This window comes from Ammospiza caudacuta, chromosome 1, assembly GCF_027887145.1.
Source record: "Ammospiza caudacuta isolate bAmmCau1 chromosome 1, bAmmCau1.pri, whole genome shotgun sequence".
Taxonomy (NCBI): Eukaryota; Metazoa; Chordata; class Aves; order Passeriformes; family Passerellidae; genus Ammospiza; species Ammospiza caudacuta.
The window spans coordinates 33,907,530-33,934,506 of NC_080593.1; the positions used below are offsets into that span (position 1 = coordinate 33,907,530).

The window sequence follows — 26,977 nt, forward strand, 5'->3', positions numbered from 1 at the left end:
TTTGGTATAAAAATACTTTTATTTTAAAGCTATGAAAGTTATAAATATATGTAGTTAAACTTTCTACTCACAGAATGTTTGCTATTTTAACATTAGTGATTTGTTTCTCCTAACGAATCTGAATTTTATTTGAAAGGTTTACAAGACATTATTACTATAATTTAAAAAACCCATCATTACAGGGATCTGTACTAATTGTGATGTTTTATCAGTATTCATTTAACCTCTAGATTTTTAATGAAGGCAGCAAAAACAACTATTTTCTGATGATACAGAATTTCTTATTTCTTGAAGCGTTTCTGTGGTTGACCACTTCTTCATTAGTTACCTGCAGCATGGCACCTTCCTGCCAAAGAAAAAAAAAGTGTATCTGAAGATGTTTATCACATATGTCTAAACCAAATTACCAATAGGGGAACTTCAGCCATTTTTAAAAAAAAAGTATAAGCAGTTCACTGGTGTGTCTAACACAAAAGGAACAGGACTTTTGTTAGCTGAGTCCACGTTCTTCAATGGGTAGCCTTTTAGAGGCAATGAACTTTGAAATTAAGGCATTTTTGGTTGCCTTTTTTTTTGACAGGTTTTGTTGATTTTAAAACCAAATCTAGTAGAGTATGCCACCCTTACTCAGAGTAACTCATTCAATACTTGATAAATTTCCATCAATTTGAGGTGCACACATTCAATGCAGTGAGAGTAAGGCTGACTAAATTTGGCACTAAGGTTTGTTAGCTGCAAGAACTATAAAAAATGGTGGAAACCTCAACATTCTAGCCAAATTCCAATTTACACAAAAACACTGTACATTTATGAAATACCACCTGCAGTTTCATTTGAAGGTTTCACTTGCCCTCTAAAGAACTGCTTATGCAGTTGTTAAAAGAATGGACGACACATTCCTTCACAGAGGCAGATGTATTCTGTGGTGAAATTTTTCCTTACACGTAAACACTCTACAGTTACTTGGGAACCTTCAGGATGAAATGTGTTATATAGAATAGATTACAGCAGACAAGACACGGAACAACATAGTTCATTTTCAACAGCACAGAACTACCTTCATTGCATTACCTTGCAACCACCATAATGCATAGACTCCCAAGAAAAAAGAAAATGTTGCAGGATGCAAAAATAAAGTTGTATGATTTAATTAACTTGTGACCTACCATTTTAACTACCAACACCAGGGATGGAACCCTTGCAAAGCTTTACTAATGGACACTTGCAGGTCTCATTTGTTCAACTGTAGCAGTGTACAGTGGCAGCAGTCTATGCTTGTCCAGGGTTCATATCATAGCTAGATTCCAGTAGGAAAAAAATATGTTAAGTAGCTGAAATTAACAATTATTTTTGTAAAAAAATTTAATAATACAAGAAAACAGGATTCACAAATTTCTTTTCAATTTGCAATAGTTAACTCAATTCATTGCTATATGTTAAGCTACATAATGATAATCACTATACTCAAAGAATACTGTCATACATTATTAATTTCTTGGGTTTGAAACATTAAGAAAGGAAAAGTAAACAAGATCTTACCTAAAGAAGTTTAACTGAAGCTTAGAACTATTTTGCTCTACACCCTCAGCCTTCGTTGCCATCCTTATAAACAATCTACCGTAGTTAAAGCTTTGCAGAGATACAGCACAGCTTTTTAAGACTGGCTGAACTTTTAGTGACGTTTTCAAGAGTTCTCTTGTACTAGACCTGCGTCCCTGGAAGAGTACCTTGCTGGGGTTTTTTCCTTTCCTTGCCATTGAAGAAGCAGCATCTAAAAAATCTAAAAAGGTGTTTCTCCTTGCAGAGATACCCCTTAAGTTACCTAGATAGTTTAAACCTGGTAATTTACAGACAACATACTTTTTCTCACCAGCATTAAATTTTACACGTACAACAATAGCTTTGTATTATTTGTGGGACCTTATACTACCCACTCCTTGCCTTATTTTACAGTATTAAAAAAAAAATCTAAAATTACACAATATTTCCTTTAGAATTATTTTATTAAAATCATAAATGTACAACAGCTTCTTAACTCTACACACGCACTTAAATTTTTAAAAGGAAAACGTTATGTCTTATTACACCATGATCCTGGCTAAAAGCTTTTCAAAACTTTGAGAAAAATCTTAAAAAAGGTTTCACATGTCACCTGAAACTTACAAATTTAACATTATCAAAGGAATGCTTCTACACTTACAAAGACCACTAGAAAGAAACAACAATTAAAAAGCTAAGAAACTGTCTCAAAGGCATTTTTACAATCCTTCCTCCACAGTAAGGTAATGTTATTAAATAATCCAAATCCATTCACAAAATGGCTCTCTGCATCTGCTCTGGTGTCTTCTGCCATATCACTGCATATTTATGCATGACTGAGATAAGTGTTTCCTTAACATTGTTATTTCGATAACCTGAAGCTGTTCTGTTACCTCTGGGCTCTCATCCTCTCCTATTTATACAGTGAAGCCTGTTTCAACAGAAGTAAAGAGTAAAAAAATAGGTTATGAAATTATTCATCTAACCATTTTTTAAAGGAAAGATAATATCCTAAAAAGCTTTTAACTCCTGCAGCTACTCTCAAGAATCACTGCAATATTAACACTTAAAAACATACTTACCCATGGCATGCTTGAAGAAACTCAGTAACGGCTCCTCCCTCCATATCCACCACTGCCTCCACTGCCCCCAGGACCATAGTTTCCTGCAGATGCAGAACAAGAAACAGAATGGTCCCATCAGTACATTTTTAAATCTAGGGAAGTTTTTCACAGAAGCAATCAATCAAAGCTTGACTAAATGAAGAGTAACATCTGCTTTAATTCCAGTGACAGCATTTGCAACACAGACTTCTAACATTTCACTGCTTTCCTCTAAGGAACCTCCAAAGACTGCCACAGGAAGCAACTACATGCTGTAATCTTAGAAGATTCAACAGTGCCACATGTAATCTGATGCACTGTGCTGTCTTGAGACTGTGAGGGCTGAATTTGCTTGCAGGCTAAACCTTATAAGAAAGGGCTTCATGTTTCAGTTTCCATTTCACAAGTCTGATACTCCATATTAAGTAACTTATAGACAACAAAAAGTAGGATGCCTCAGAAAAAAAGACACAAGAGGAGAATAAAAAGAAATCACAGCAAATATGCTGGAAATTAAGTAACTAGACTCTCCACAAATAGTGTGAGCTGACAGCAAAGAACATGAAATAGAATCTTTAAAATTGAAATTGCACAACACTGTGGAAAAAGTTAGTATGTTTTATCTGTTTCAAAATAAAAATAAATTTCCCTGAGACAAGCTTTACAATCTCAAGACACTGAAGCAAACTTGCAGAAAGAACACAGGCACTGCAATACATCCACTGCAGAAGTTATCCAATTCCTACATACCCACCTTGGAATCACACAGAATAACCTGGGTTGGATGGGACCTTTTAAGGTCATCTTGTTCCAAACCCTCTGCCATGGGCAGGGTTATCTGTCACTAGACCAGGATGCTCAAAGCTCCATCTAACCCTGCCTTGAACACTGCCAACAATGGGGCTCTCACACCACCTCTGAGCAACCTGTTCCAGCACCTCATCACCCTCACTGTAAGCTTTTTCCTAATACCTAATCTCAGTCTACCATTTTTTAGTTCAAAACAGTTACCCCATGTCTTCTATTTCCCCCCGGTCCTGGAAGTCCACCCACTCCAACTACAAGGAAATATACAGGACATATACCTCCACCATATGGTCCCCCCATGTTCCTGCTGCCACCAAAATTTCCACTCTTCATCGGACCATAATTTGAAGGTTGTTGGTTGTAGTTGCCAAAATCATTATAGTTTCCACTTCCATAATTGCCTGTATTGTCAACACAAAAGTGGAGAAATACCGACATGAGCTAAAATGGACGCAACACTTAAAGACACCCCATTATAAAAATTCTAAATAAAGTACAAAATCACACATGTATTCCAGCAGTGCATGCACCAAACAACATTTCTGTTCTATTCCATACTACTTGAAAAACAACAACTGCCTTACACAACATTTTCGAACACCCATTCCCCCCAACCTCAAATGACTTGCAGTAATTTGTAACTGAAATGCTTGAACAATTTAAGCTTAAATGTTACCTCCTCCATAGTTGTCATAACCACCTCCATAGCCCCCACCCTGGTTGCCATAACCAGGTCCTCCTCCACCATAGCCTCCTCTTCCTCCTCCATAACCAGGACTGCCACCAAAGTTGCCACCTGTGTGAACATAATCCTTTTAAATGAGCTTTTCAATATAAAATGCACTTAAATTATACACAAAGAATATTTTTCTGTTTAGAAGAACAGAGAGAACAAAAAAGATAGTTTTGTAAAGACATTTCTATGGACAGTACTTTTTAAAGCACATACTAACACCGACCCTAACTGAACTATGACCAAACCCCAACAGTCAGACTGCCTAAAGACCTCAACTGAAAGGTTTAATTAATCTTCATTTTCCAGGAAATTTAAGACCCACTCTTATCCTAAAGATAATAATGCTTGTCCAAAAAATAACCATACAATCTGCCATATGGAAATTTGACGCAAGCCAACAACCATGTACATTTCTTAAAGCCAACAAAATGGCTCAGGTAATTCAGATAAATTTTACACATATGAATATAAATATGGAAGTGTTTCTTTATGAGAGAAAAACACATCACCAGCACAACAGCAAACTAACCTCCAGGTCCTCCGCCATATCCGTTATATCCATCACCAAATCCACGGCCACTTCCATATCCATCTATTGGGAGAAAAAACCCCAAAGGATTTCAATTTACCTGTAGCAAACTAGTCAAATTCTCAAACTCTTATGAACTAAATCTCAGAAATAATCAATTAAGAACATGTACAATTAACTTCAGAAAAATAAACCTAAACATCCAATCATTGCTTATTTTTTCTTTTCTTGGGTTTGTATGGTACCCAGTTTTAAAATGTCAGGCAAGTGCTGCATAGAACCAGAGAAATCCTTTTTTACCAAATACTTACGTTTAGATTACTTCTGGCTTTCAATAAAAGCTAAAAAATAAAAACCAAACCCAACCAAAAAACCACAGCCAAAGCAAAACAGAAAAACCAAAACACAAGGTCACTTGCAAGTTACTTTTCCCAAAAATTCTCTCACCTGCTACAGGTGCATTTAAGTCAAACGTTACCACAGCATACAAAGTTCTCCAGAACCAGAAAAAAAGCACTAATAAGGTAAAAAATGTAAATGCTACAAACATGCCTGTCTTACCGGCTCCCCCTCTGAAATTGCTGCCAGGTCCTGGACCAAAGTTGCCACCACCTCCACGAGCATCACCAAAACCGAAGTTTCCTGTATCAGTTTAACATTTATAAGTAGTGAGATTGTGGAAAGTGAACACAAAAATCAACCACAAACTACTAACCATTACTTGTACATACCTCCTCTCCCACTCCTAGAATTTTGAACCTCCTGCATTTCCTGTCTAGAGAGAGCTTTCCTTACTTCTGCATTATGTCCATTGATGGTGTGGTATTTCTGCACTGTAACCGTATCAGATAACAGGCTATCAGCATTTAACTGGCAACGAGTCAGAGTATCAGACTTCTAACACAAACACATTCTGAATCATATAAGAGAACACAAAATACCATACGATTTTTTAACAAACATGACAACGCTTATTTGAAATACATGTTCCCACACAATCCAGCAACCTATGATGTAGCAAATAATACAGGCACATAACTAAATCCCATTATCTGTAAGCTTAGCTTTACACTGAGGCTGTAAGAATTAATACTATCCAAAGAAGGAGTGAAATTACTTACATACAATTTTATCCACAGGATCATGGTCATCAAATGTAACAAATCCAAACCCTCTCTTTTTACCAGACTGTCTGTCAGTAATGATTTCAATAGTGTCGATTTTCCCATACTCCTCAAAGTAGTCACGAAGGTGGTGCTCTTCAGTGTCCTCTTTAATACCACCAACAAATAATTTTTTCACAGTAACATGAGCACCAGGTTTTCCAGATTCCTGTTAAAAGAATTTTCTAAATTAGCACCAAAAAATCAATTTCACAAAGAACTATTTTACCTGGATTTCAGGAACAGAATTCAGATAAACTACGATTTTTAAGGTACAGCCCTTTTGTGAGGCATGACCTTGCAGGCTCATTTAGGGGCCTTCTAAGAGGAAAGTCACACAGCATTACTTGGAGGTTTTTCCTCCCTCTTTTATGTCAAAGCTTTAAAAGCACCGAAAAATGACACAGATTATCTGTCTGAAAGAACTGCAAGTATTTAATAACTTAAGTTACAGCAGACTTCTGTAATTGTTAAAACAAAGATGCATCAGTTTCTTCTGCCCAATACCCTGACAGCAACGGACCCACACTGCACTTGTATCAAGGCCCTTCAACCTCAGCAAATTCACAACTATGCATTTTAATCCCATTAAACAGCAAACACACATGCTGTTGTAATTACCTTTTTCCAAATGCTAACCAACCCTGCATTCTGCAGGGAATGGAAAGAAAATTGGGATAACTAACAGGGGTACCAGTGATTACAATTTCCATTTCCCCATACCTTTGGGACAGCTCATTCAAATCCAGTTCATCAGTCCAACCTTAATCTGGTAAACCCTCCCAGAGCTTCTGTGTGGTGAACAGAACTTGCCTTATAATCCACCCTTGCTCCTCAAGCACTTCTGTGCCACAGTAACCTGGCTCTGGTTTTATGTACCTTCTAGAAATACCCCAGAAAGATTTGGAATAATCAGAAAGACTGACAGGAGTTTATTAATTTGAGGCTTGTAACAGGAACTATTCCAGAAAAGTTAATTTAGAATTTGCATAATTACAAATATTCAACAGAACATGTTTGCTACAACATGTTTCAGACCCTAGACATGTCCCTTGCAGACATGATTCCATAACCAGAATAACATAATTCACTGTAATAGTAGACATATATATAAGAGACTAAAAGTGTGGAAAATAATGCCCCAGCTATCAGCTTTGAACCAGGTAATTTAAACCCAGACAATTTCAAACAAGAACAAAGCCTGTCTGACCAAAACAGGCATTTTTCAAAGCATGAGAAGCACCTGCTTTCAAAGCCATACTTACCTCTCTAGCCACAGCTCTCTTAGGCTCAACCACCCTTCCATCAATCGTGTGAGGTCTTGCAGCCATAGCTGCATCAACTTCAGCCATGGAAGAGAATGTTACAAAGCCAAACCCCCTTGATCTCTTGCTTGCAGGATCCCTCATTACCTAGAATCAATAAAGACTATTTAAATAAAATTTAAATAAATTTAAACTATTTCTATCTGTCTCATGTTAAGCTTTTTGGTAACAGTATTAAGAGTGTGTAAGCTTAATTTACTTTTTCCTTGGTTTGATTTCAAAACACAAAGCAGCACAGTCTGTTGATTTAGTATGAGTGACACTGCTTGGGATCAAAGAAATTCAAACCACTGCTGTCCTCCAAGACTCAGTTAACTCAGAAATGCAGCTAGATCAGTGAGGTGCATTTATATTTGTGTTTATTTTTGGAAAAAAAAAACCAAAACTATTCACATAGTTTCTTTTAAGCTTCATGAAGACCCCCGACTTTAAACCTGTGTTATTACTTACTACTCCCAAGACACTTCAGCAGAGAACTTCTACCAGTCACCATCCCTGTTAGTATTTACAAGACACACAAATGCAGGTGCTTACAGACATGGTTTAGGGATGAACTTGTCAGTGCATGGTTAAATACTAAGTGGTTTCTTCCAACCTTAACAACTCTATGAAAACATCACAGAGAAAGACATCCTTTTCCAGCTTTACTGAGGCTGCTTACCAAGACACCATTTTTTTCCAAATGTTACCAACCACACAGATGTAATAGTGCTCCCTGGAAGCACTTTCTAATGCACTTCAGACAACTTTCAGATACCAAAGCCGAACTGTTGCAATCAGTAGTTAATATGGGAGAATTTTACAGAAAACAGATTGTCAATGTTCCCTAACTTAATCAAGCTTGCAAGAGTAAAATTTACGCGTTGCTACAATGGACTGAACTGTGTGTAAAGCAACCAACTGCACCATTAAAAGCTAATATTCCATCTTCTCTAAGCAATCCAGAAAACAAACATTTAAAATTCCTACACATTCCATGCCACTGCTATGCATTGGTATGCTGAACTTACCACACAGTCTGTAAGCTTTCCCCATTGCTCATAGTAACTCCTCAAGCTTTCTTCTGTGGTTTCAAAGCTTAAGCCGCCAATGAACAGTTTGCGGAACTGCTCCTTTTCCCTCTGCCACGAGAAAAAAAGATTACATTAATATAGTTTGAAACACCTCTTCTGCATTAGCAAATCAAACACTAACCAAGATTTTTGTAGGTTTTAAATACTTTCAGTAAGACTTATTTTCAAAATGAGACCTGGCTCTTCTAAAAGTTCTACCCCTATTAAAGGATTTAACTAATTTATGGAATTCTACAGGTCCGCTTTTACAATACAAACTTTTTTAGTTCTTATTCCTGTGTCTCCCTCTAAACATCAAGAACAAGGAACCACATTTGAAGACTTTCAGAATATTCCTCTGTAAGACCCATATGAGATGCTTTATAAAGAAAATGAGAACTTTGGGATTTGTTTTTATTACAGAAAATAGGAATTAATTTATACTGTCTGATTCCATCCTGGGTAACATTAAATTATAAAAACCATTCTGGTTAAAATTGTTCTACATTAATACTGCCGCACTATTTATCCAAGGCATTGTGAGCGAAAATCAATTAAATACATCTAAGTATGTTCTGTAACAGGTTAACAATTCCTATTTTCTCCATAATTACTAAAACAAATGAAACTCAAGCAATCTGTAAAATTTATCTGGAATCCCACACCACTGGAATTACCAATAAACCTATACACCCTCAACAGGAGCACCATTAAAATAATTCATTTCAAAGTAGAAATGTGAATAACACATATTCATATCCACTAATGCTTTCAGTAAGACTTTATTTTCTTGCAGAGAAACTATCACTGCACTTGTTAAGAAGAGATCTTTTATGTAATGACAAGAGCATCATTAAAAAAACCCAACAAAAATCAGGACCAGAAATAAGCTATTGAATTCACTTTTCTTGTATATACCAGTAAACTAAAGCAGAAAGGAGAACCTTCCGACTTCGACCAGTTCAGAGCACTTTTACAGTAACTTTTCATACAAATCAGGCCTTTTAATTGCCAGGCTCTACATACAAAAGTATCACTAGCTCATAAGTGTGAAAATTTCATGCCAAACTTAAAAAATGCACTAAGAAGTAGTTCCCTTCCCTACAACGTTGTTTTGAAAAGAACTGTTCTTCTAGGGACAAGAGAACTCAAACCAAATCAATTCAGCTTTTTACTGTTAACTAACTTTAAAAATCAAGAAAATCTGCTTGAGTGTTTGGTTGTGTGTTTTCTTTAGTGTGGTGGTTATTTTTTATACAACTCAAATATAGCAGCAGGAAGTGCAATTGACAAACACGATTAACTGTGCAATGGGGACTAAGCTAAATTGAAATAGGAAACTAGAAAAACACTGAGCCTAAGAAAATAAGGAAAATACTGCAGTGCACATATGCTTTTAGAAGTATTAAGCCAAGCTGCACGCAGACCAACATATTTTCTGAAGTTGTCCAAGGCAGGCCTGGATCAAGATGCATATAACAGAACACAATTAGTGTGGGCAGTGACAACCCAGGGTTTTTTCTTCAAAATACACCTCTGTATTACCAGCCTCATGTACTGCAGTCTGACAAGGAAGTCAACTTTCTCCCCTCCTCCTTCCAAATACATCCTCTATTTAAGATTGATGACTTCAAATTTCTCTTGAAAACTATTTGGAATCTGCTGTTGGATCTAGTTTCTTTTTCTTCTAGGAATAAAAAAAAAAAAGCTAGTACTGTCTCCTCCTTACACAAAGGACAGGCAAAATAAGACACGTGTTCAAAAGTAGCCGACACGTGTTTTAACTAATTTATTTTCACCTCTTCACATAAAAGGAACAAAAGAACACTGCACACCAGACCACTATAAAAAAATCATATTCATCAATATGTCATTTATTAATTTTGAGTAGGAGGCAGAAAAAAATTTAAGCAACAATACTGCAAAAATAAAAATCCTCCCTTCAGTTTTGCTGCCTGAGAATTAGGGACCACTTGCTTACAGTTTCATAGATCTACAAGAAACCTTTTTCCTGTATAATCAATTACCATACATTTAATAAAGAACATTATTATAAAAATATGAGAATTAAGGAAGTATAGTAGGCAGATCGGATATTTTTTTTCAGTGTTACGTTTACTCCTGAAAACAGCGATAAACCTGTAAATGGAACTCAAGGAAAGAATGGAACAATTATAAAAATATACTACATATAACTACCAGACACTGAACAGAATAGTTAATGCATTTTACAGATGTATTTAGGGTCATGATCTACCTAGAACATCTAGGCACCACACGTCAGAAAACAGCAATAACGAAATTCATCACCAGTTCTTAATGAAAACCATTGTGCCAAAACAGCACACACAGACTGCTCCACTCAACATGCAGACAATCTCTAGATGCAGAGAAACTATTTGTCTTAAATAAGCCAGTTTGGAGAAGCTCTGGATGGCAATAACACTAACCTCCTACCAAAGTCCAGAGTTCTGCCCATCTAAAGTTTGTGCAGAAAGTATAAAATGTACAACAAAAACTATCATCATACCAGTACCTCTTAGAATCCTGAGGAAAATACTCTTTTGGTAAAGACATAGACACCTCATACTTAGGAAAGGCCACAATATAAAACCTGGAGGTAACACGTCTTTCGAGATTTCCACAGTACATCACGTGGTAGGAATCAAATGCCAGAGCAAATTTTTACCTCTGTAGGATCTTCATCCGTGTGTATTTTAAACTTTCCTTCACAGGCTTAAAGCAACTTGAAAGCACTAAAATATGCATAACCTTTGCTGAAATATTAATCACCAGAGCAAGGAAAGGTGTTTCATACAGCGGTAACGTGCGCACACACAATCCACGCTGAATGCGGAATTAAGAATTCGGGTAACAAAAACGTTTAAGGGAAACAAGCGAGGGGGATCCCTGAACTCCAGGGCCCGGCAATCCCTCAGCGCTGCTCGCCCGCCGCCTGTGGCAGCCGGGACGCAGCGGCCGCGCCGGCTCCGCCATGTGGCGGCAGCGGGAACACCGCGGCCCCGAGCCGGGCGGGGAAAATGGCGCCCGGGAGCAGCCGCCGCCTCCAGGGAAAGCGCTGCAAATTGCTTCTAGCGTGCACCTACACACGCGGTTCTAAGACCTCTCCGGCGCTCCTTCTCGTCCCCGTGAATACCTGACGACTGCAGCTGGCCCCCGCCTTGCCCGCTCTACCGGAGGGATCCCCACTGCCCCTCGCACTTCGAGTCTCGGCCAGGCCGCCATTTTACCCCTCCCCCTCGCCACCGCCATTACCCGCAGAGCCGCCTCGGCCGCTCCGCGCCCTGCGAGGCCAAGACGGCCCCCAACCCGCGGAGCTCCAACTCCCCCTCCTCCTGCGACACCTCAGCAGCAGCGCAGCTAATAGCCATGGCCACGGGCTCAAGAACACGCTGTCCGCCATGCACGGTTACCGCAGCTTCCGCCGCCTCGCCCGGCTGCGCGCCAGCCCCAGTCGCCGCTTCCAGAACCTTCCTCTGCGCAAAGGCATCCAGCATCCACCCCGCGTTGCGACCCGACAGCAGCGCCCGGACTTGAGCGGACCACTCAAGCTTGCTTGAAATGCTCAGCCCCGAAAAAATTCACTGTCTGCACAAGCAAACGCGTCTCCCTCCTTAAAAGCAAGCTCTAAATCCCCCCATTCCACGTACCATATTCTTCATGGTTTATGAATTCCTGCTTGAGAGTACCGTACAACCGGTTGGTAATGGCTGCCCGAGGTGTTACGTAATTTGAAATTCAGCTCCGCGTAGTGTTAGCGCCCTCCTACTCCAGCTCGGGCTCGCTTCCGAGGTTTAATTTATTAAAAAAAAGAAAAAAAAAAAAAAAAAGAAAAAAAAAAGGCAGGCTCTGGAGCTTAAATATCTCCAAAGGGGCTGCAGTTCTGAATAACGCCCCTACGTGTTTTTATCGTGTAATGGAAAGTCATGGACTCCGTTAGTAATGGCCGCCTCCGAAATGAGCCGAAGGAGCTGTCGTCGTCGAGCTTATCCGCTTCGACAGCCGCCGGAAAAAGCCGAACCAGGAATGGAAGCCCATTCGACTCGCTTCGGTAATTTCCGGAATCTGCCGCAGCAAGCGAAAATGGCGCTCGGCGCCAGCTCGGCAATTTCCGGACAGAAAGACGCAGCAAGTCATCGACTACTTCAGCCAGCTCGGCAGTTTCCGACAACCGACAGGCTCGCGAGACATGCCCGAGCGCAGCCGAAGCGGCCTCGAACACTGCTGGCACCGTGTCACTTGTTTTTGTTTGGTTTTTTTTCCCGGAAATTGAGGAAAGGCCCCGAAGGCTCAAACCTCGGCGTTAATATTAGTCGGGGGCGGCCGCACATCGCCCCTCGAAACCTCTCCCTGGCCCCCTTCCCCCTCCGCCCAGGCAGGAGGAAGTGAGAGCTACACAGATTTTGGCACAAGTGCGACACATCGAGGGGCCCCGGCGGAGGGAGGGAGTTGGACTTCACCGCAGCCCGCTCCGCTCTTTCCCCCGCACCGTCGGCATCGGGCGTGCCGCCCGCTTCGCCGCTCTGTTCTCCTCCCCTCCTTCATCCCCTCCCTTTTTCCCTCTCCGGCGGCCCTACACGCACCGCGACAAAGGGTGAGTGCTGCCGCCCCGCGCGCCAAAGAAATGGCGCTGGAGCAGCTCCTTTCTTCCCGCCCCCTCTGCTCCCCCTCCCTTTCAGCTTCACCGCGGATCCACCCGCGGATCTCCCGCCCGCAGCGAAGTCTCTCCAGCCGACTCCCCGAACCTCTTTTCTCACTTATGAATGAGTTCTAGGGCCTCAGAGGCCCGCTGCTTTCCGAGTCCGCTTCCCTCCCCCCTCCCCTTGCTCACGCCCAGGCCTCCCCGCCGCAACGCGGGAAATGGCCGCGCTCCAAGGGGGACCCCTCCAAATGAGCTTCAAACCCACCCTAGCGCTCCTCGCCCGCCCTCTGCAGGCCCGAGGCCCGCCCGGCCGCACCGATCGAGGGCCTCGCTCCGCCGCGGCAGGCAGCATCGGCCCGGCGCGCATTCGCAGCGGCGGCCATGATGGCGGCCGTGGCTCCCGGGGTCCGCCAACCCCGTCCGCTCCCCCAGGCTTACCCAGTCGCTTTCCCGGTCGCCGCGAGGCATCTTCCTTCTTTTGGACGCCTGGCGCGGTCCTGCGCTCGCCCCGCGTTGGAGAGACGTCTTGGCCCCCCTCCTGTGCCGGCGGCGACGACGGTCGGAGGTTGTAGCGGCTCGCGCGTAGGCGGTGGCGGCGTCGTGCGCTCTGCCCCGTCACAGCCGCCGGCACGCAGTGCTCGCCCAGCCCAGCCCCGCCAGCCACCGCCGCGCCGCTCCCCGCCCTCCGCCTCCCGCCCTCCCTCTCTCTCTCTCTCTCTCTCTCTCTCCCTCCCTGCCCCCACCCCCCGCCTCAGCCCCCCGCGGATGTCGCTGTTGCTGCTGCCGCCGCCGCTCAGTGCGCGCAGGGCGGGAGCCAGGAGGAGACAGGAGACCCAAGCGGCTGGGCACCATTGAAGTCTGTATCCTTCTCTCTCTCTCTCTCTCCCTCTTTTCTCTCGCTGCAGCCGCCTCCTTTCACCCCACTCACCCTCGAGTCCCTTTCCCTGACTCCCCTTTCCTCTGCGGCTCGCTGCGGGCCGCCGCGGGGAGATGCGGAGCGCAACCCGCCCGCCTCCCCCCACCGCCGCTTCTTCCCCACCCCCGCTTCCTTGGCGGTGGGGGGTGGCGGGCGGAGCGGAGCTGTCGGGGAATCGGGGCTTCGGCACCCGCTCGGGGAGGGAGGGAGGCCGGCCCCCGGACCCGCGGGCGCTGTCGCCCCGGGGAAGGAGAGCAGCGCCGGGGGCGGGGGCAGCGGCACCCGCGCGGCAGACAAAGCCAGCCCGCCGGCCGTCCCTGCGTGTGCCCGGCCCGGGGGAAACGTGAAGGGCCGGGGGGAGGACGGCGTGGAAGGGGCCCTGTCAGCGGCGGCGGAAGCGGCCCGGGGCCTGCGTCCCCGTTACCTCGCCCGGGGCGGCCCCGCCGGCCTCATGTGCGCCCGCCGCAGGCCCGAGGCGCAGCCGCCCCCAGCAGGCCTGCGCAGGGCTGCCTCTGTTCCGTGGTGGGGGGGCTGTTGTTGGGTTTTGGGGATTTTTTTTTTTTTTGCCCCTTTCTGCTACCTCTCCGGGAGACACAAGGCAAGACCTTCGGCACTGGCCCCCTAGCCCCGGCCCTTTTCCCACCTCGCCTACCCCGCCACCCATGGGACTGCCAAAATCCACCTCCCGTATCAGGGGAGGATTGGGCGGGATCGCTGAGTCCGGGAGGCTTTCTGGCCTTAAAGGACTTCTCTGCTTTACCTAGGCATATGGGGAATTCTAGCGTTTCTATAGCTCGCTGCGGGGCGGTGACAATACATGCCTATGGAGCTGGTCGGTATGAGAAATGACATGGAAAAGGGGATGGATTGTGTTCAACGTAATTTGCATAGGTTAAATATGTAATATGTGCATCTTAGCTGAGTTAATATTGTTCTAGGACCTTAACTCTTGCCAACTTGAGAATCAGAAGGCAACGTTATAGTTGCATTAAGATAAATATTTGCTGTTTATAAGAATTTGCTACCATGTAAGAATAATGGGTGATTCATTGCACCACAAATATATATCTGTTCCCCATCAGATATTTGCATTTAATATAACTTAGGTGTATCTTCAATTGCTAGAATCTGAACTCTTGTTCTATTTGGTTTAAGGAAATAAGCATCCCTGATGGTCCTCCCCCTTTCCCCTAGAAACATGTCTATGCTTTTGAAGGCCTTGGGAAAAATCTTTTTTCAACCCTATATACCACCTTGTCAGTATCATTTACCCTGGCTAGCCTAATGGTGCATTCTGGGTTATGCCAGACAAAGTAGTAACCTACTTTTTGTTCTGGATTTAATCCATGTAAGAAATGTTGTATGCAGTGAATACATGGGGGTTGGAACAAGGACCATGCTTGTCTTGGGATGCCTTTCTTTGAGTAATGCAAACTTCCTTTTAATTGTCATGCATTTTTCTAGTAAAAGCTCTGCAAGTCTGCAATAAAAATGGCCTCCAATAAAACTACATTGGTAAGTTCATGCACACCTAAAGTATATAAGGATTTAATCAACATATTTTTCTTCAAACTTATAACTTGGCATCTCCATTTAAAAGATACATCCACATCTCCCCTCCCCAGCATTATTCTGACCAAAATTTCAGATCCAGAAAGTAAGGCTACTAGAAAGGACATTGGTTTTAATAAATCTGCCATTTCTAAAGAGAAACTAGTTGGGAAAAAAGTGTGAAAGGACTCTGCACTATTTCATCTATTCTACGATAGAAAATACTGAGGATTTTTTTAGCCTCCTTTCAGCATACCATGTAATTCATCATACATGTAAAAAATAAAGTCCAAATAATGTACTCGTTTAATTTCTCCCAGTGTATTTGGAGAAAACTATTTGCCTGACAAAAGGCAGTCTTTACAGATGAAAAGTAACATTATTGAGAAATGATGTGGCATAATTAAGATGCCTTTTGAAATGCTTTTTAACAAATAACAGTTTCTTTGAATTTCATAGGAGCAGAGATTATCAGATGTCAACCCCTCCTGGACCATTTTAATGATGCATTCATGGATCTCAAGTCCTCTAAAGCTTTGCTTGACATTAAAATATGGACTCCTAAGGGCAGTTGGTTGCTGGCTACAGTTCTACTAATAATGATACATAGTTTCACAAAAGACAGACCTGTAGAAGTATAATGTGAGATGTATCTGAGGTTGAGATGGGGAAGTAAGCAAAAAATATATGTGCACAATTCAAAACTTCAGTAGCAGAACAGCTGGTTTATAATGCACTCAAAAGGCCTGTTCCTAAATTTACAGAAATTATTACTCAGCTCAAAATATATCCAAAACTTGTATTAACTCCTGGCTAAGAAGTGCAATGGAGTGCTTCCTCTGTGTTGTACTAGTTTAAAATATTTCACCAAGGTGAATGTCTAAACTTTCTGTTAGTAATTGATTGTCCACTTATCCCGAATTTGAAAAAGAGGTTAGCCAGCCTGGGGAGGGGGTGCTTTGGAGAGAGGAAAAAAATCTTATAAATGCAGTATTTTTTATCTTTTGATGTCAAGAATTTTGCTGCACAGATCAGGAGAGTCAGTTATGGTTCCCATGGGAACCATAACTAATTCTGCTTCGTTATATATTTGCATGCAAAACCTAAATGTGTTAAGGGATAGGGCAGCTCTAGAGCTGTAATTCTGATTTTCTTGTATCTTGTATGTTAAAATTCTACACCACAGTGTCACATCAGTGTTTTAAGTTTGCCCCTCCAAGAAAGAGTGATTATCCATAGCTCTGCATCTGTCATATGTAGTGTCATATGACTTCTCTATGCAGAAACAGCCATACATTAGCCTTCAGTGGTCAGATGTCCAATTTACAGCTTACAACATGCAACCCTAGAGAAGAGAACTTCAGGGGTCAAGTGGGCATTTAGTATGTTTTCAGTTCAGTCAGGTGTCACAATTCACTTGTGGGCTGAGATTTGCATGGGCTTGTATAATCCCAGAATGTACAGGTTTTTAACATGTTCAGTATTTCTGCAGGCTCTGCAATCAAGTGTTATTTTAATAGGCTCAAGAGTTTGAAGAGCAGTGCTGATGCACAAGACCTAATAAATCTCTAATATTTAAAACAGAAGCAGCATACTCTTTATTTTGCTATTTCTTACTGCACTTCAAGAAAAAAATGCAGACCCCCATGACATTCATTTTCCTCTGTGGAAGATACTTGAGATACTTAAGTTTTAGAAAGTAAAAAACAAAATTGTTGCTTTGATACAGAAATCCAAAACATTGATCTTTAAGTGACAAGAATTAGTGAAGCCGAAAAGAGTACCAGAAAACAGTCTTCCATTGAATCAAAGAATTTTAGTCCAACGGAGAATACAGATGGAGATGTTCCCCACTTGTAGCCTGCTTGCCTCATCACCAGTAATTATAATGTTATTACTATGGTATAGTGAGTCTGTCTTTTTCTGTGTTGTCGTTTTCCCCTCTGCTACTTCTATTATTTGTTAATTTCCCTCATATCTACCCCTTTCTATTTCACACTTCCATTTTTTGAAAGAAGCTGCCCTCATAGAAGCCTTGGACATCTTCATGTTGTATTTCCCTTCAATATCAGTCTTGCATTCTTTTTCCTGTGGAGGCAAAAAAAGCCAATATGCTTAAGTTAACACTTTTCAGACATGAATGCTGTGGTCAAAATACACCTGGGATATGCAGGCACCTAAAATCTAATTGGAAATACATGCTCTGTTCTCTCTTCTATGCTCTCAAATCAAAATGATGGCCATGTGAGATATATACAGAAACTTGCTGTTTAAATGAGAAACGAGAAACTTTTTCTCCTCTTTGTTGTTTAAACCTTCAATTTATGGGTTGCTAACCATAAAGAGTGAAGTATTTTGGGGAGGGAGAGAAAAATTATTAAAAACAAGGGGTACAAAGACAGGGCTTTGGCAAGAGAATCATCTTCCAGTCTTCACTAAAAGAATACAGTTTTTGTTCTAACATACATTTTTTTTTTACCTTTCACCACATCAAGACAAAATTCTACTAAGTCTAAAAGTTGAAAATTTCAAAATTGCAGTGTTGTCAAACTAACCCACATTAGAGAGGACTAGAGAATGGCTATCAAGCAAATAGAGGTGCTTTGTGGTATTTGCTTGTCTGTATTTTGTTGTAGAGGAAGTGCTTTAGTGAGGAATTAGTTCTGTCCACTTTGATTTAGGGTGCTGCTTAACTCTTAGGAGCTTAATACTTAGTTTATGGCTGCCACTTGACAGTTTCTTTATTAGATGCAGTCCAAAATGGCAAGCAAACTGCTTTTGGTCTGCTAGTCCTCCAGAACTGTGATACAGCATGATAGGATTGTTCCAACTTTTTTAAGATTACAAACAAGGAAATTCTGAAATGTGTCCTTCTACTGCTATTTAATTGTGCCTTATTAAACTGGGAATGCCTTGAGGATGATGTGGATGTAATAGTTGTTTTAAGAACTTAAAGAATATTACCTGAACTATCAAATGTAAACTTTAAAACACTTTAAAAAGTTTTCTAAGTTAGCAAAATTCCATTTATGTGTTAAGTGCTGTACTTAAGTGTAGCAGTTTTAAATTTATGCACCTTTGTGACATCTGTTTGTAAGTTACATGGGTGCATGGCTAAGAATGAGAAGGGACTGCAGTAATGGAATGCTCCTAGCATGTGTCCTCTTCAATAGTTGCGGGTTATTATTGAATATTTTGCTTATTGTAGCAATACATCATAAACTTTGCTGCCATCAGTTTCTCCTTGGTTTTTTTTTTGAAAAGGTAGAAGCCACCTTTTTTCAGTACCATCCCTTTTTTATGCATTTTCAGTTTCCTTATTACTTCTTTTTACTTCTGCCTTGCCCTCTGCCTTTTCACAGGCATAGAGCTAACTTTTAGAAGCTTCCTGATGTTTTGAGCATGTAGCACTGAGAATTAAATTTTTAAGGGGAGTATAGTCACTAAGTATGTGAACAAAAAAAATTTCACCTTTTTAAAAACTGATGTTGGGTATCTCATTAAGCAACTGATAAAAACCCAAAAGATTACCATGTCTTGCTCAGGTTACCTGACCACATGCACTAACATGAAAGGAGTCTGAGCTTCTGGCTTTAATGTTAATAAGCCAGTGAAATAACTGTGTAAAGCAAAAGAAAAAAAAAGAATAATGTTATTCTGAATTTCTTTTTAGCACAAAATGGGAAAGAAACAGAATGGCAAAGGTAAAAAAGTTGAAGAGGCAGAGCCTGAAGAATTTGTTGTGGAGAAAGTCCTGGACAGACGTGTTGTAAATGGAAAGGTGGAATACTACTTGAAGTGGAAAGGATTTACAGAGTAAGGCATTCCTTTTTTTTTTTTTTTTTTCTGATAGAATGATAAACACCATTGATTTGAAACTGTGCCAAGAGATTGGACAATGAGCATCCACTTTAAAGAAGCTTGAGGGAAGGACATCCTTAAATGCATAATCAAGTGGGACAGTCGAGTATGAAGATAAAATAGAAGATGATGTAGTTCATTGTTCAGGCTATATAAAATATTTGAGGACTTCTACGAAGTTCTTAGTGATTGTTCTTTTACCATTCTGATAGAGCTTGTGTCCATAGCTATCAAGGTAAGATAGACTGACAGTTATCATATATGTAGCAGAATGAATGGTGCTTCTGAGTAACAAATCATGCAGGAATGTAAACTGCAGGCAGCTTTGAAGCCGATAGTTCGCTTATTATTAATTTTCCTGAACTGTTCTCAAGTTAACTGAATATGCCTGTGGAATGGTTGCCTTCATTAGGCATACATCAAAGGAATTTTTGAGTGTCTTTCCCAGGACTTACATATGTATATTAAAACTTTGCAGTAGACTTAAGCAGTTAATTGTTTAAGAAGGAATGTAGTTGTGCCTCCTTCCAGTGACACTCTGTCGCAGCTTGCTTTACCAGCTGAAAGAAGAATTTGTGCATAAATGGTTATGTATGCTATGATATTATTGTTGCATACCTCCCAAAGTGAGTGCATTGCAACAGTGTGCAGTCTGGAAGCCTGGAATGTGTGTAGTGATGTGTGCATAAATGTGAAGCACAATGTGTTTAGTATTTGAGGGTCTGATTTGAACTTGTAATAATATGTTATTGTAATGGAAAATAATTTGTAGGTATCCTGCTGGTGCAGTAGTGCTGTGCCAGTATTTGCATGTGAGATACAGAGCAGTTGTGAGGAATGTTCTTAAAATTTTAGTTAGCAAAATGCATTCTCACTGAAACATAGGCTGTGCCCAGCTCTGCCCACCTTTATTCGCTCCTGCAGTCAACTGAAGGAAGCAGATAGTTCTAGGTACAGTTGTGTTCAATGCTCAGAGACAACTTTAGTGTGTTCCTCATGTCTGAAAGCTTATATGTATGGATTTATACTTAGGCTATTTGTAATGACTGCTGTGTACACTCTGTAAGTCTTAGTACTCTTATCATACTGTTAGTTTTCATGGACAGTCTTTAGAGGAGCCAGGGAAGTGAGTCAGTTTCAATGGACAGTTCAGTTTTGGTAGGGTGTGCATTGCTTGTTTCGGCTCTCATACCCCACTGAGAGCACAGGTGTTAATAGAGCTGCTTTTTGTGTTACCTTCAGATTAAGAATGTTGTTTTTCCATACTAATGAAGCATCCTTTCAGTCATCAACATGAAGGCTACTAAAGGTGGCAAGATAAACATCTTTAAGTTTAACAGACCTTCCTTATATAATTAGACAAAAATTAAGTTGCTTATTTTAAGGGGGGGCCATGGGGCTAGTTTTACATTTTTCTTTTTTACTTAGTTCTACATAAATGTGTGTATGTTTCAGTGCTGACAACACATGGGAACCTGAAGAGAACTTAGATTGTCCAGAGCTAATTGAAGCTTTTCTGAACTCTCAGAAAGCTGGTAAAGAAAAAACAGATGGTGCCAAAAGAAAATCTTTGTCAGATAGTGAATCTGATGATAGTAAATCAAAGAAAAAGCGTGATTCTGTAAGTATATGTTCATGTGTTAAGTTTTGGTTTCCTCTATCTCTCTCCTACCTCTCCATCCCCCAAAAATCATATTGTGACTTTGAGAATGAGACTGAACACTGATTTAAAACTGTAAAAATTTCATAGCATCTGGGTCTGTGGTTTGAAAAGGGTATACATTCATTGTGGGTGATGAGACTGTCCAAATGGTTAGTAAAGGATGATTGACTGACATGATGATTAAAAGTTCTTACATTGTCCCACTTACTGAATAATTGAAAGTAACATTGGTTAAGAGTTATTAATTAATGGTATTAAGCGATAGGTTTCTATTAGAACAAAAGATCCATTAATGGAACAAAGATGAAGTTCTGGTTTGCTACCATATTTAGTATATGATTTTGAATGGGTGAGCGGCAAGATGGCAAAATGTGAAAACCAATCAGTTGCTTAGACTAGGAGCAGACATAATGGTGGAGAAGGAGTAGAAGGGGTGAGTGAAAAAACCCTACCTTTCCTGAGAGGTCTGGATTTATCCTTCAGTTTAAATGAGTAGGCAAACTGACACATTTAATGCTGATAAGTACAGAATAATGCACACGTTGTAATGTGTTCAACAGTTCACATTTCCTTTTGTAAACTTTTGGACTAGTGGTTTGCAACCTGACACTGCCAATCATTTTCATGTACTGGAGACAGCAGGCAGTTGGACATGTGGTTACTGTCAAAAAGGTTGGAAGGCATCAGGAAGAATAGTTCATGAATTATACAAAGAATATTTTGCTTTCTGTATAAAGTCAGTTGTTCGGCTTAATCTAGTACAATAGTGGCCACTGTCTCTAAAAGGATATTGTGAACCTATAAAGGAGCTAATACAGGAAATAGTTGTGATATTTTTTTGTCACCAGTGTGGTGTCAGTGAGCCAAGAAGAGTTTAGGTGTTCCCCAAGGGTGCAGTTTCATTGTTGGTTTAGGGAACCCATGCTTGTTGTTTTGCTGAAAAGGATATGTTTTTTCCACTTCCAGGCATGCATTTTTACTTTGCTGTTTTTGTTATTTTTACTGACCGTGCTTGTTTGTTTATCTGCTGAAATTATTTTAGACCATTTGTTTCATCTATTATATTTTCAGAAATAAATGCTGGAAACATGGATATAAAATCCTTTATTATTATCCTACCTCTAAATTACTTGGCCTGAAGATTGGTCATGAAAAAATACTATGTAATTATAGATTTGATGGGATTTAAAGGCTGTATTTTTTTGTTCTGATACACAAACACACACGTGCATGTATGTACAAAAATTCCTGTATCTAGTACCAAAATAGAATTTTGTCTTAAACTAGATAACCATCTTCTAACTTACTAGGTTGATAAACCAAGAGGGTTTGCAAGGGGTCTTGATCCTGAGCGGATAATTGGGGCTACGGATAGCAGTGGAGAGCTTATGTTCCTCATGAAATGGTAAGTCTTACATCCACAGTTCTTGTACATAAAGGGAGGGCAGGCAGCTGCACTTACCCTAAAGAGACAACTTCCTCTCAGGAGTAAGACACAGAAGCTGGTGGTCTCCTTATTAACCTTGTATTCTTAGAAAAACAGGGTTTCTATATTCAGTTAGGACTTAATCCCTCTTTCTTCAAAACCCAAAATATATTTCATTTCTGTTGGTTCAGTTTTACTTTAAAAGGTAATTTCTGATAAAATAGAAAGAAATTGGCATTTGTATGGAAAAATAGATCTTGATAATGCTCTTGCAGAGGGAATGGCAGGCAAAATCCAGCTTTACATGTTCCAATAAGCAGAAGCCAGCTGCTGGATAGCCAGCTGTTTAACCAAGCATAGTGCCAGCTGTTCTGCATGCATCAAAGTGGAATTGGAAGCAACTAGGGGAGAAAGCAGAGGAGGAGATGAGGAAGAAACAATATGTAGAGGCTTGACATTATTGGCTAGTAAGAGGCAAGAGTGATGTGGGGAGTTTGTGTTGTTGGGAGGGTAGGTGGGGACCAGCTTCATTAGCAACAGTGTTGGGAGAAGGATTTCTTGCTTTGTGAACAAATGGAGTAAAATTAATGATTCTTCACAGTTTTGAGAAATCAAGAGATTGAATTCATATTTGCTGAGAGTCAGATTTCTTAAGGTGATGGAATAAGAAGGATGACTTTCCACAGCCTTTGAGAAGGGCAGATTTTCTGAATGAAGTCAAACTGAGTGATCTCCTGAGATGTGATTTGTCTTGGGATTTACCTAGACTGCTGAAAATTAGTGCTGTGGGAGAGTGTCTCCCTTCTGCATTCTCAAATTTTCTATAAATTTTATGTGAAACTTAGAAAATTTGAAAAACAAAGATCACAAGTGTTTGAATTTCTGTAGTGATAATTGACTATCAAACACAGAGGACTTTTTTTTTGTTTAGTTCAGTTGCTGTTGTTTAGTTTTTCATAGCTGGTCTTAGGTAACAAACATAGATATGAGTTTGTATGCACAAAGCTTTGACTTTTAAAGGCAGCATACACTTCAAAATGAAGTGAAGTCATGTCAGACTGGCAAACTTGGTTTGTTAGCCCAAGACAGCATCAAGAATAGCAGTATGAAATACAGGAAGTTATTTGCATAAACAGCAAATGTAATATGCATGTAAGTACAAACTCTTAAGATTGGTTGGTTCTATTGATTTTGAAGTCTTACTTTGAAGCTTTGATTAACCTTTAAAAGACAAAAGTAACTGAGTTTTATTTCTTTCATTATATACTCCAATATGTAACCTTATGACTGATTCCCTTAGAATAGCATTTTCCTTTCAAACAGAAAACACATGGGAAGGGAAGAACAATGGAGCTATGAAACCTCATCATCACCATTAGCATGGAAAGTCTTGGTAGCTTTAGTGAAAGGTGTACTGGAAACTGGTTTCTAGCTGCCATTGTTTTCAGAACTTAGAACTTAGGAAGAGCTGCTAAATGTTTTGAAATACTGATTATTAATTTTCTCAAATCCTGCTCTCTTCTACATCAGGAAAGACTCTGATGAGGCAGATCTGGTGCTGGCCAAAGAAGCTAATGTGAAGTGTCCTCAGATCGTAATCGCTTTTTATGAAGAACGGCTAACTTGGCATTCATGCCCAGAAGATGAAGCACAATAATTGTTTGCATTGCTTTTTTTATATATAAGAATATTAAAACCTGAAATTTGATTTATTAGCAATGTGAGAAGCATACATTCTAACAAGTTTCAAATTTGATATTTTTTTGAAGTAGTATGTTTTGCATCAACAGCAAGTAAATAAAAGCTTTCTGCAACTTGTTTCATTTACCACAAGAGAGCATTTGATACTACTACTTCCTCCATATTAGGTAAAAGTTTTATAAAACATTGATGAACTTCCTTAGTTATTACAGAATCATAATGAATGTCTAAACAAACTCACAGATGTTTTGTAGTCTTCTATACTATTGATGTGCATGTATCTTCTTTACCCAAACCTAGCCCTTTAAACCTGTAAGGTCATTCTTTCTAGTATTTGGGATCACTTGGTCTTAAGAAGAGCAGGTGAAAACTAACTTTGTAGTAATTTGAATGTTATCAGACTGTATATTGTTTACTTTATTGTAAATACTGGTGAGCAGTGGTCAATAAAATAGTTTTATATTCTTCCTTTATACTGATAGGCTGTGACTCTTTTGAAGCGGGGTATTTCTCAACTTTTGATATGTTAAACTCAGTTTGTAATATATTTAACTGTAAGTTGTTCTCTCGGGGGGTAGGTTGATTATTAATATTACCCCACTGCTACTCTTATCAGAATACTGGACAAATACCAGGCTTTGATTATTAGTTGGAGGTTTTCATGAATACTGCCTGAGACATGGGTTTTTCTGAGTCAGGAAGAGCCTGTAACATTAATGTGCTTTGAGTACTCCTGTAAGTCACAGATTGCAACCGCACAGCTTAGCTACAGCAGTTGGTCACAAGGCCGAGTAGCCTCTGCAGGCACACTAGGAAATATTTGACATGTATTGACAGTATTAGCCCTTGTTTTAATTTCAGTTCTTAATAGGAGGCTATAATGTACTCTAGGGCTGGTTCAGATGGAATTATTCTACAGGCCATCACCTCAAGAATACTTACATAGCTCAGCTTTTAAAGTGGAATATTTAAATGAAATACTTAAGTCATGTACGTGGAGCAAAAGACTTTCTTTCTATTTCAGACTGAATTTTGAAATTAGTCCTATAATGAGCTGCTTGAATAATACCTTTAGAAGGGCAGAAGTAAAAGGTGTGGAGCTCAGGAAGAGTAAAGTTGCCATTCATCTTTTCACTTGCTTTTTTCTAAACACCATCTTTGTGTTTTGACTACCATAGTATAGTTTGCCTTAAGCTGTGCTTATATGTCAATGGCCAAGATTATTTCAGTTATCCTTAATTTAGAGTTTTGACTAAAAAATATAATCCTGTAGTACACTGTCAGTGTCCATAGACTCATAGAATGGTTTTGGGTTGAAAGGGACTGTGAAGATCATCTAGTTCCAACCTGCTTGCCTCAGGGAGGGACACTTTTCACTTGACCAGGTTGCTCAGAGCCCCATCCAACCTGGCCTTGAACACTTCTAGATTGTCAACAACTTCTCTGGGCAACCTGTTCCAGTGCCTCACCACCCTCAGAGTAAACAATTTCTTCCCATAATATCTAACCTGACCCTACTCTGGTTGGGAGCCATTTCCCCTTGTCCTGTCACTACATGCCTTTGTAATTCCTCTCCAGCCTTGTTGTAAGCCTCCTTTAGGTCCTGGAAGGTTCTAGAAGTCTCACTGGAGCCTTCTCCAGGCTTAACAATCCTAACTTTCTCAGCCTGTCTTCACAGGAGAGGTGCTAGAGGTGCTACAGCCCTCTGATCATCTTTGTGGCCCTTCTCAAAGGTGAGACAGCTGGGATTGCCTGGCTATGTTTTTTCAGAAGATTTTTAAAAAGTGGATATTCCTGGAAACCCTCCTATAGTGTGCATAGCCTGATGAGTGAAGGAAGGAATCCAGTCTGTGCTTGATGTTCTTTTGATACTGTTTCACAAATCATTACTATAATTATTTGTCCTTTCAATACTTTCAAAAGCCATTTATATTGCAAAACAAAGCCTGCCACCGTAGAACACCTACTTATAGTTAAACAGCAATGACTAAACTTGCTATATGAACTTTTTCCTAAAGATTTTTTATTACTGGTTTTGGGCAGAATTCAGTCTGTTTGTGGCTCTAGGAAAAATCTGATATCCCTGTTAGCGTGGAGCTTCCTTGCACCAGATAATGATAATTTGAGCGCTTAACTAAGCTCTCTTGCCTATTCCTTAGACAAATCACTCTGATTTTATCACATTTAAGACTCCTACAGAGTTCATGGCTTAATTTTTGAGAGGCCCGTAATAGGAATATTTATACACCTAGTATATAGGATTCTGAAATCCTTGCTTTTTTATCCAGTAGCTTAATAAACACATGGGCTAAAGAGGAATTTCAAAGCAGCTTGTATTCTCCTGCCAGTTTCTTCAGTATGGAGTACTTTGTAAAGAGTCTTAAAACTGTTTCTGTACAAGTTGCATTTTTTTTTTTTTTTACTGCCTGAAACTTTGCAGTTTCTGTAACACATTTCAAGTGTGGATATCAAGTCTGTGTGAAGTTGCTGATTTGAAGCAATACAGGTTAAGCGGTTGTTTTTAATTATTGGTTATTGTTAGTGGTAGACAAAGATTTTTGTTAAAGGTTGGTTCTCCTCAATTTGTAACCCTTAAAATACAGAATTGTAACTACATACAGCTTTTTACCTTATATTTGGTTCTTCCTTCTGACTTAATAAAAATACACTGAATTCACTTTTAAACAACTTTGCAGCTTGTTAGACAGTTCTTTAGAGTGTTGATTTTTTTATGTTATGATGGTAAATATGCTGACTGGTATTTGTTTCCTTTTTTTTGTCCTCACTTTGTGTCAAACTGAGTTTTGCTGGTGATGAAATGCAACACTTTAAAGTTACAAGTTATGTAAAGTTATGCTGAATGTGCTGCAAACATAGGCAAAAAGTTAACAAATGTTATTAATTTAAAATTTACCGATGAAATAAATGAGATATCTTCTGTA

The 26,977-nt window shown here is 40.2% G+C and overlaps 2 protein-coding genes across 11 annotated transcripts; one reads left to right on the forward strand and one right to left on the reverse strand.

Moving 5' to 3' along the window:
• Positions 1 to 13,582, reverse strand: HNRNPA2B1 (heterogeneous nuclear ribonucleoprotein A2/B1). Of its 5 annotated transcripts, XR_009274608.1 has the most exons (12): positions 13,356 to 13,582; positions 8,213 to 8,323; positions 7,143 to 7,289; positions 5,836 to 6,046; positions 5,446 to 5,547; positions 5,267 to 5,356; positions 4,715 to 4,777; positions 4,126 to 4,245; positions 3,728 to 3,850; positions 2,622 to 2,704; positions 1,167 to 1,297; positions 1 to 346 (listed from the first exon to the last, which is right to left on the reverse strand). XR_009274608.1 is itself a non-coding variant. In XM_058802806.1 (11 exons), exons 1-10 carry the CDS (start codon positions 13,383 to 13,385, stop codon positions 2,643 to 2,645), a joined length of 1,059 nt encoding a protein of 352 aa, XP_058658789.1. In that variant the 5' UTR covers positions 13,386 to 13,582; the 3' UTR covers positions 1 to 346; positions 2,622 to 2,642. The 5 variants fall into 5 exon arrangements, 4 of the variants coding, with proteins under 4 accessions (XP_058658789.1, XP_058658798.1, XP_058658780.1 ...); XM_058802806.1 differs by lacking the exon at positions 1,167 to 1,297; XM_058802815.1 differs by lacking the exons at positions 1 to 346; positions 1,167 to 1,297 and adding an exon at positions 1,985 to 2,470 and having other exon boundaries at positions 5,276 to 5,356.
• Positions 12,116 to 26,977, forward strand: CBX3 (chromobox 3). Of its 6 annotated transcripts, none has more exons than XM_058802840.1 (6): positions 13,614 to 13,773; positions 15,298 to 15,348; positions 19,058 to 19,200; positions 20,701 to 20,866; positions 22,219 to 22,313; positions 23,865 to 26,977. In XM_058802840.1, exons 2-6 carry the CDS (start codon positions 15,325 to 15,327, stop codon positions 23,989 to 23,991), a joined length of 555 nt encoding a protein of 184 aa, XP_058658823.1. In that variant the 5' UTR covers positions 13,614 to 13,773; positions 15,298 to 15,324; the 3' UTR covers positions 23,992 to 26,977. The 6 variants fall into 6 exon arrangements, 4 of the variants coding, with proteins under 4 accessions (XP_058658840.1, XP_058658823.1, XP_058658834.1 ...); XM_058802831.1 differs by lacking the exon at positions 15,298 to 15,348 and adding an exon at positions 17,114 to 17,263 and having other exon boundaries at positions 13,755 to 13,773; XM_058802857.1 differs by lacking the exons at positions 13,614 to 13,773; positions 15,298 to 15,348 and adding an exon at positions 12,392 to 12,869.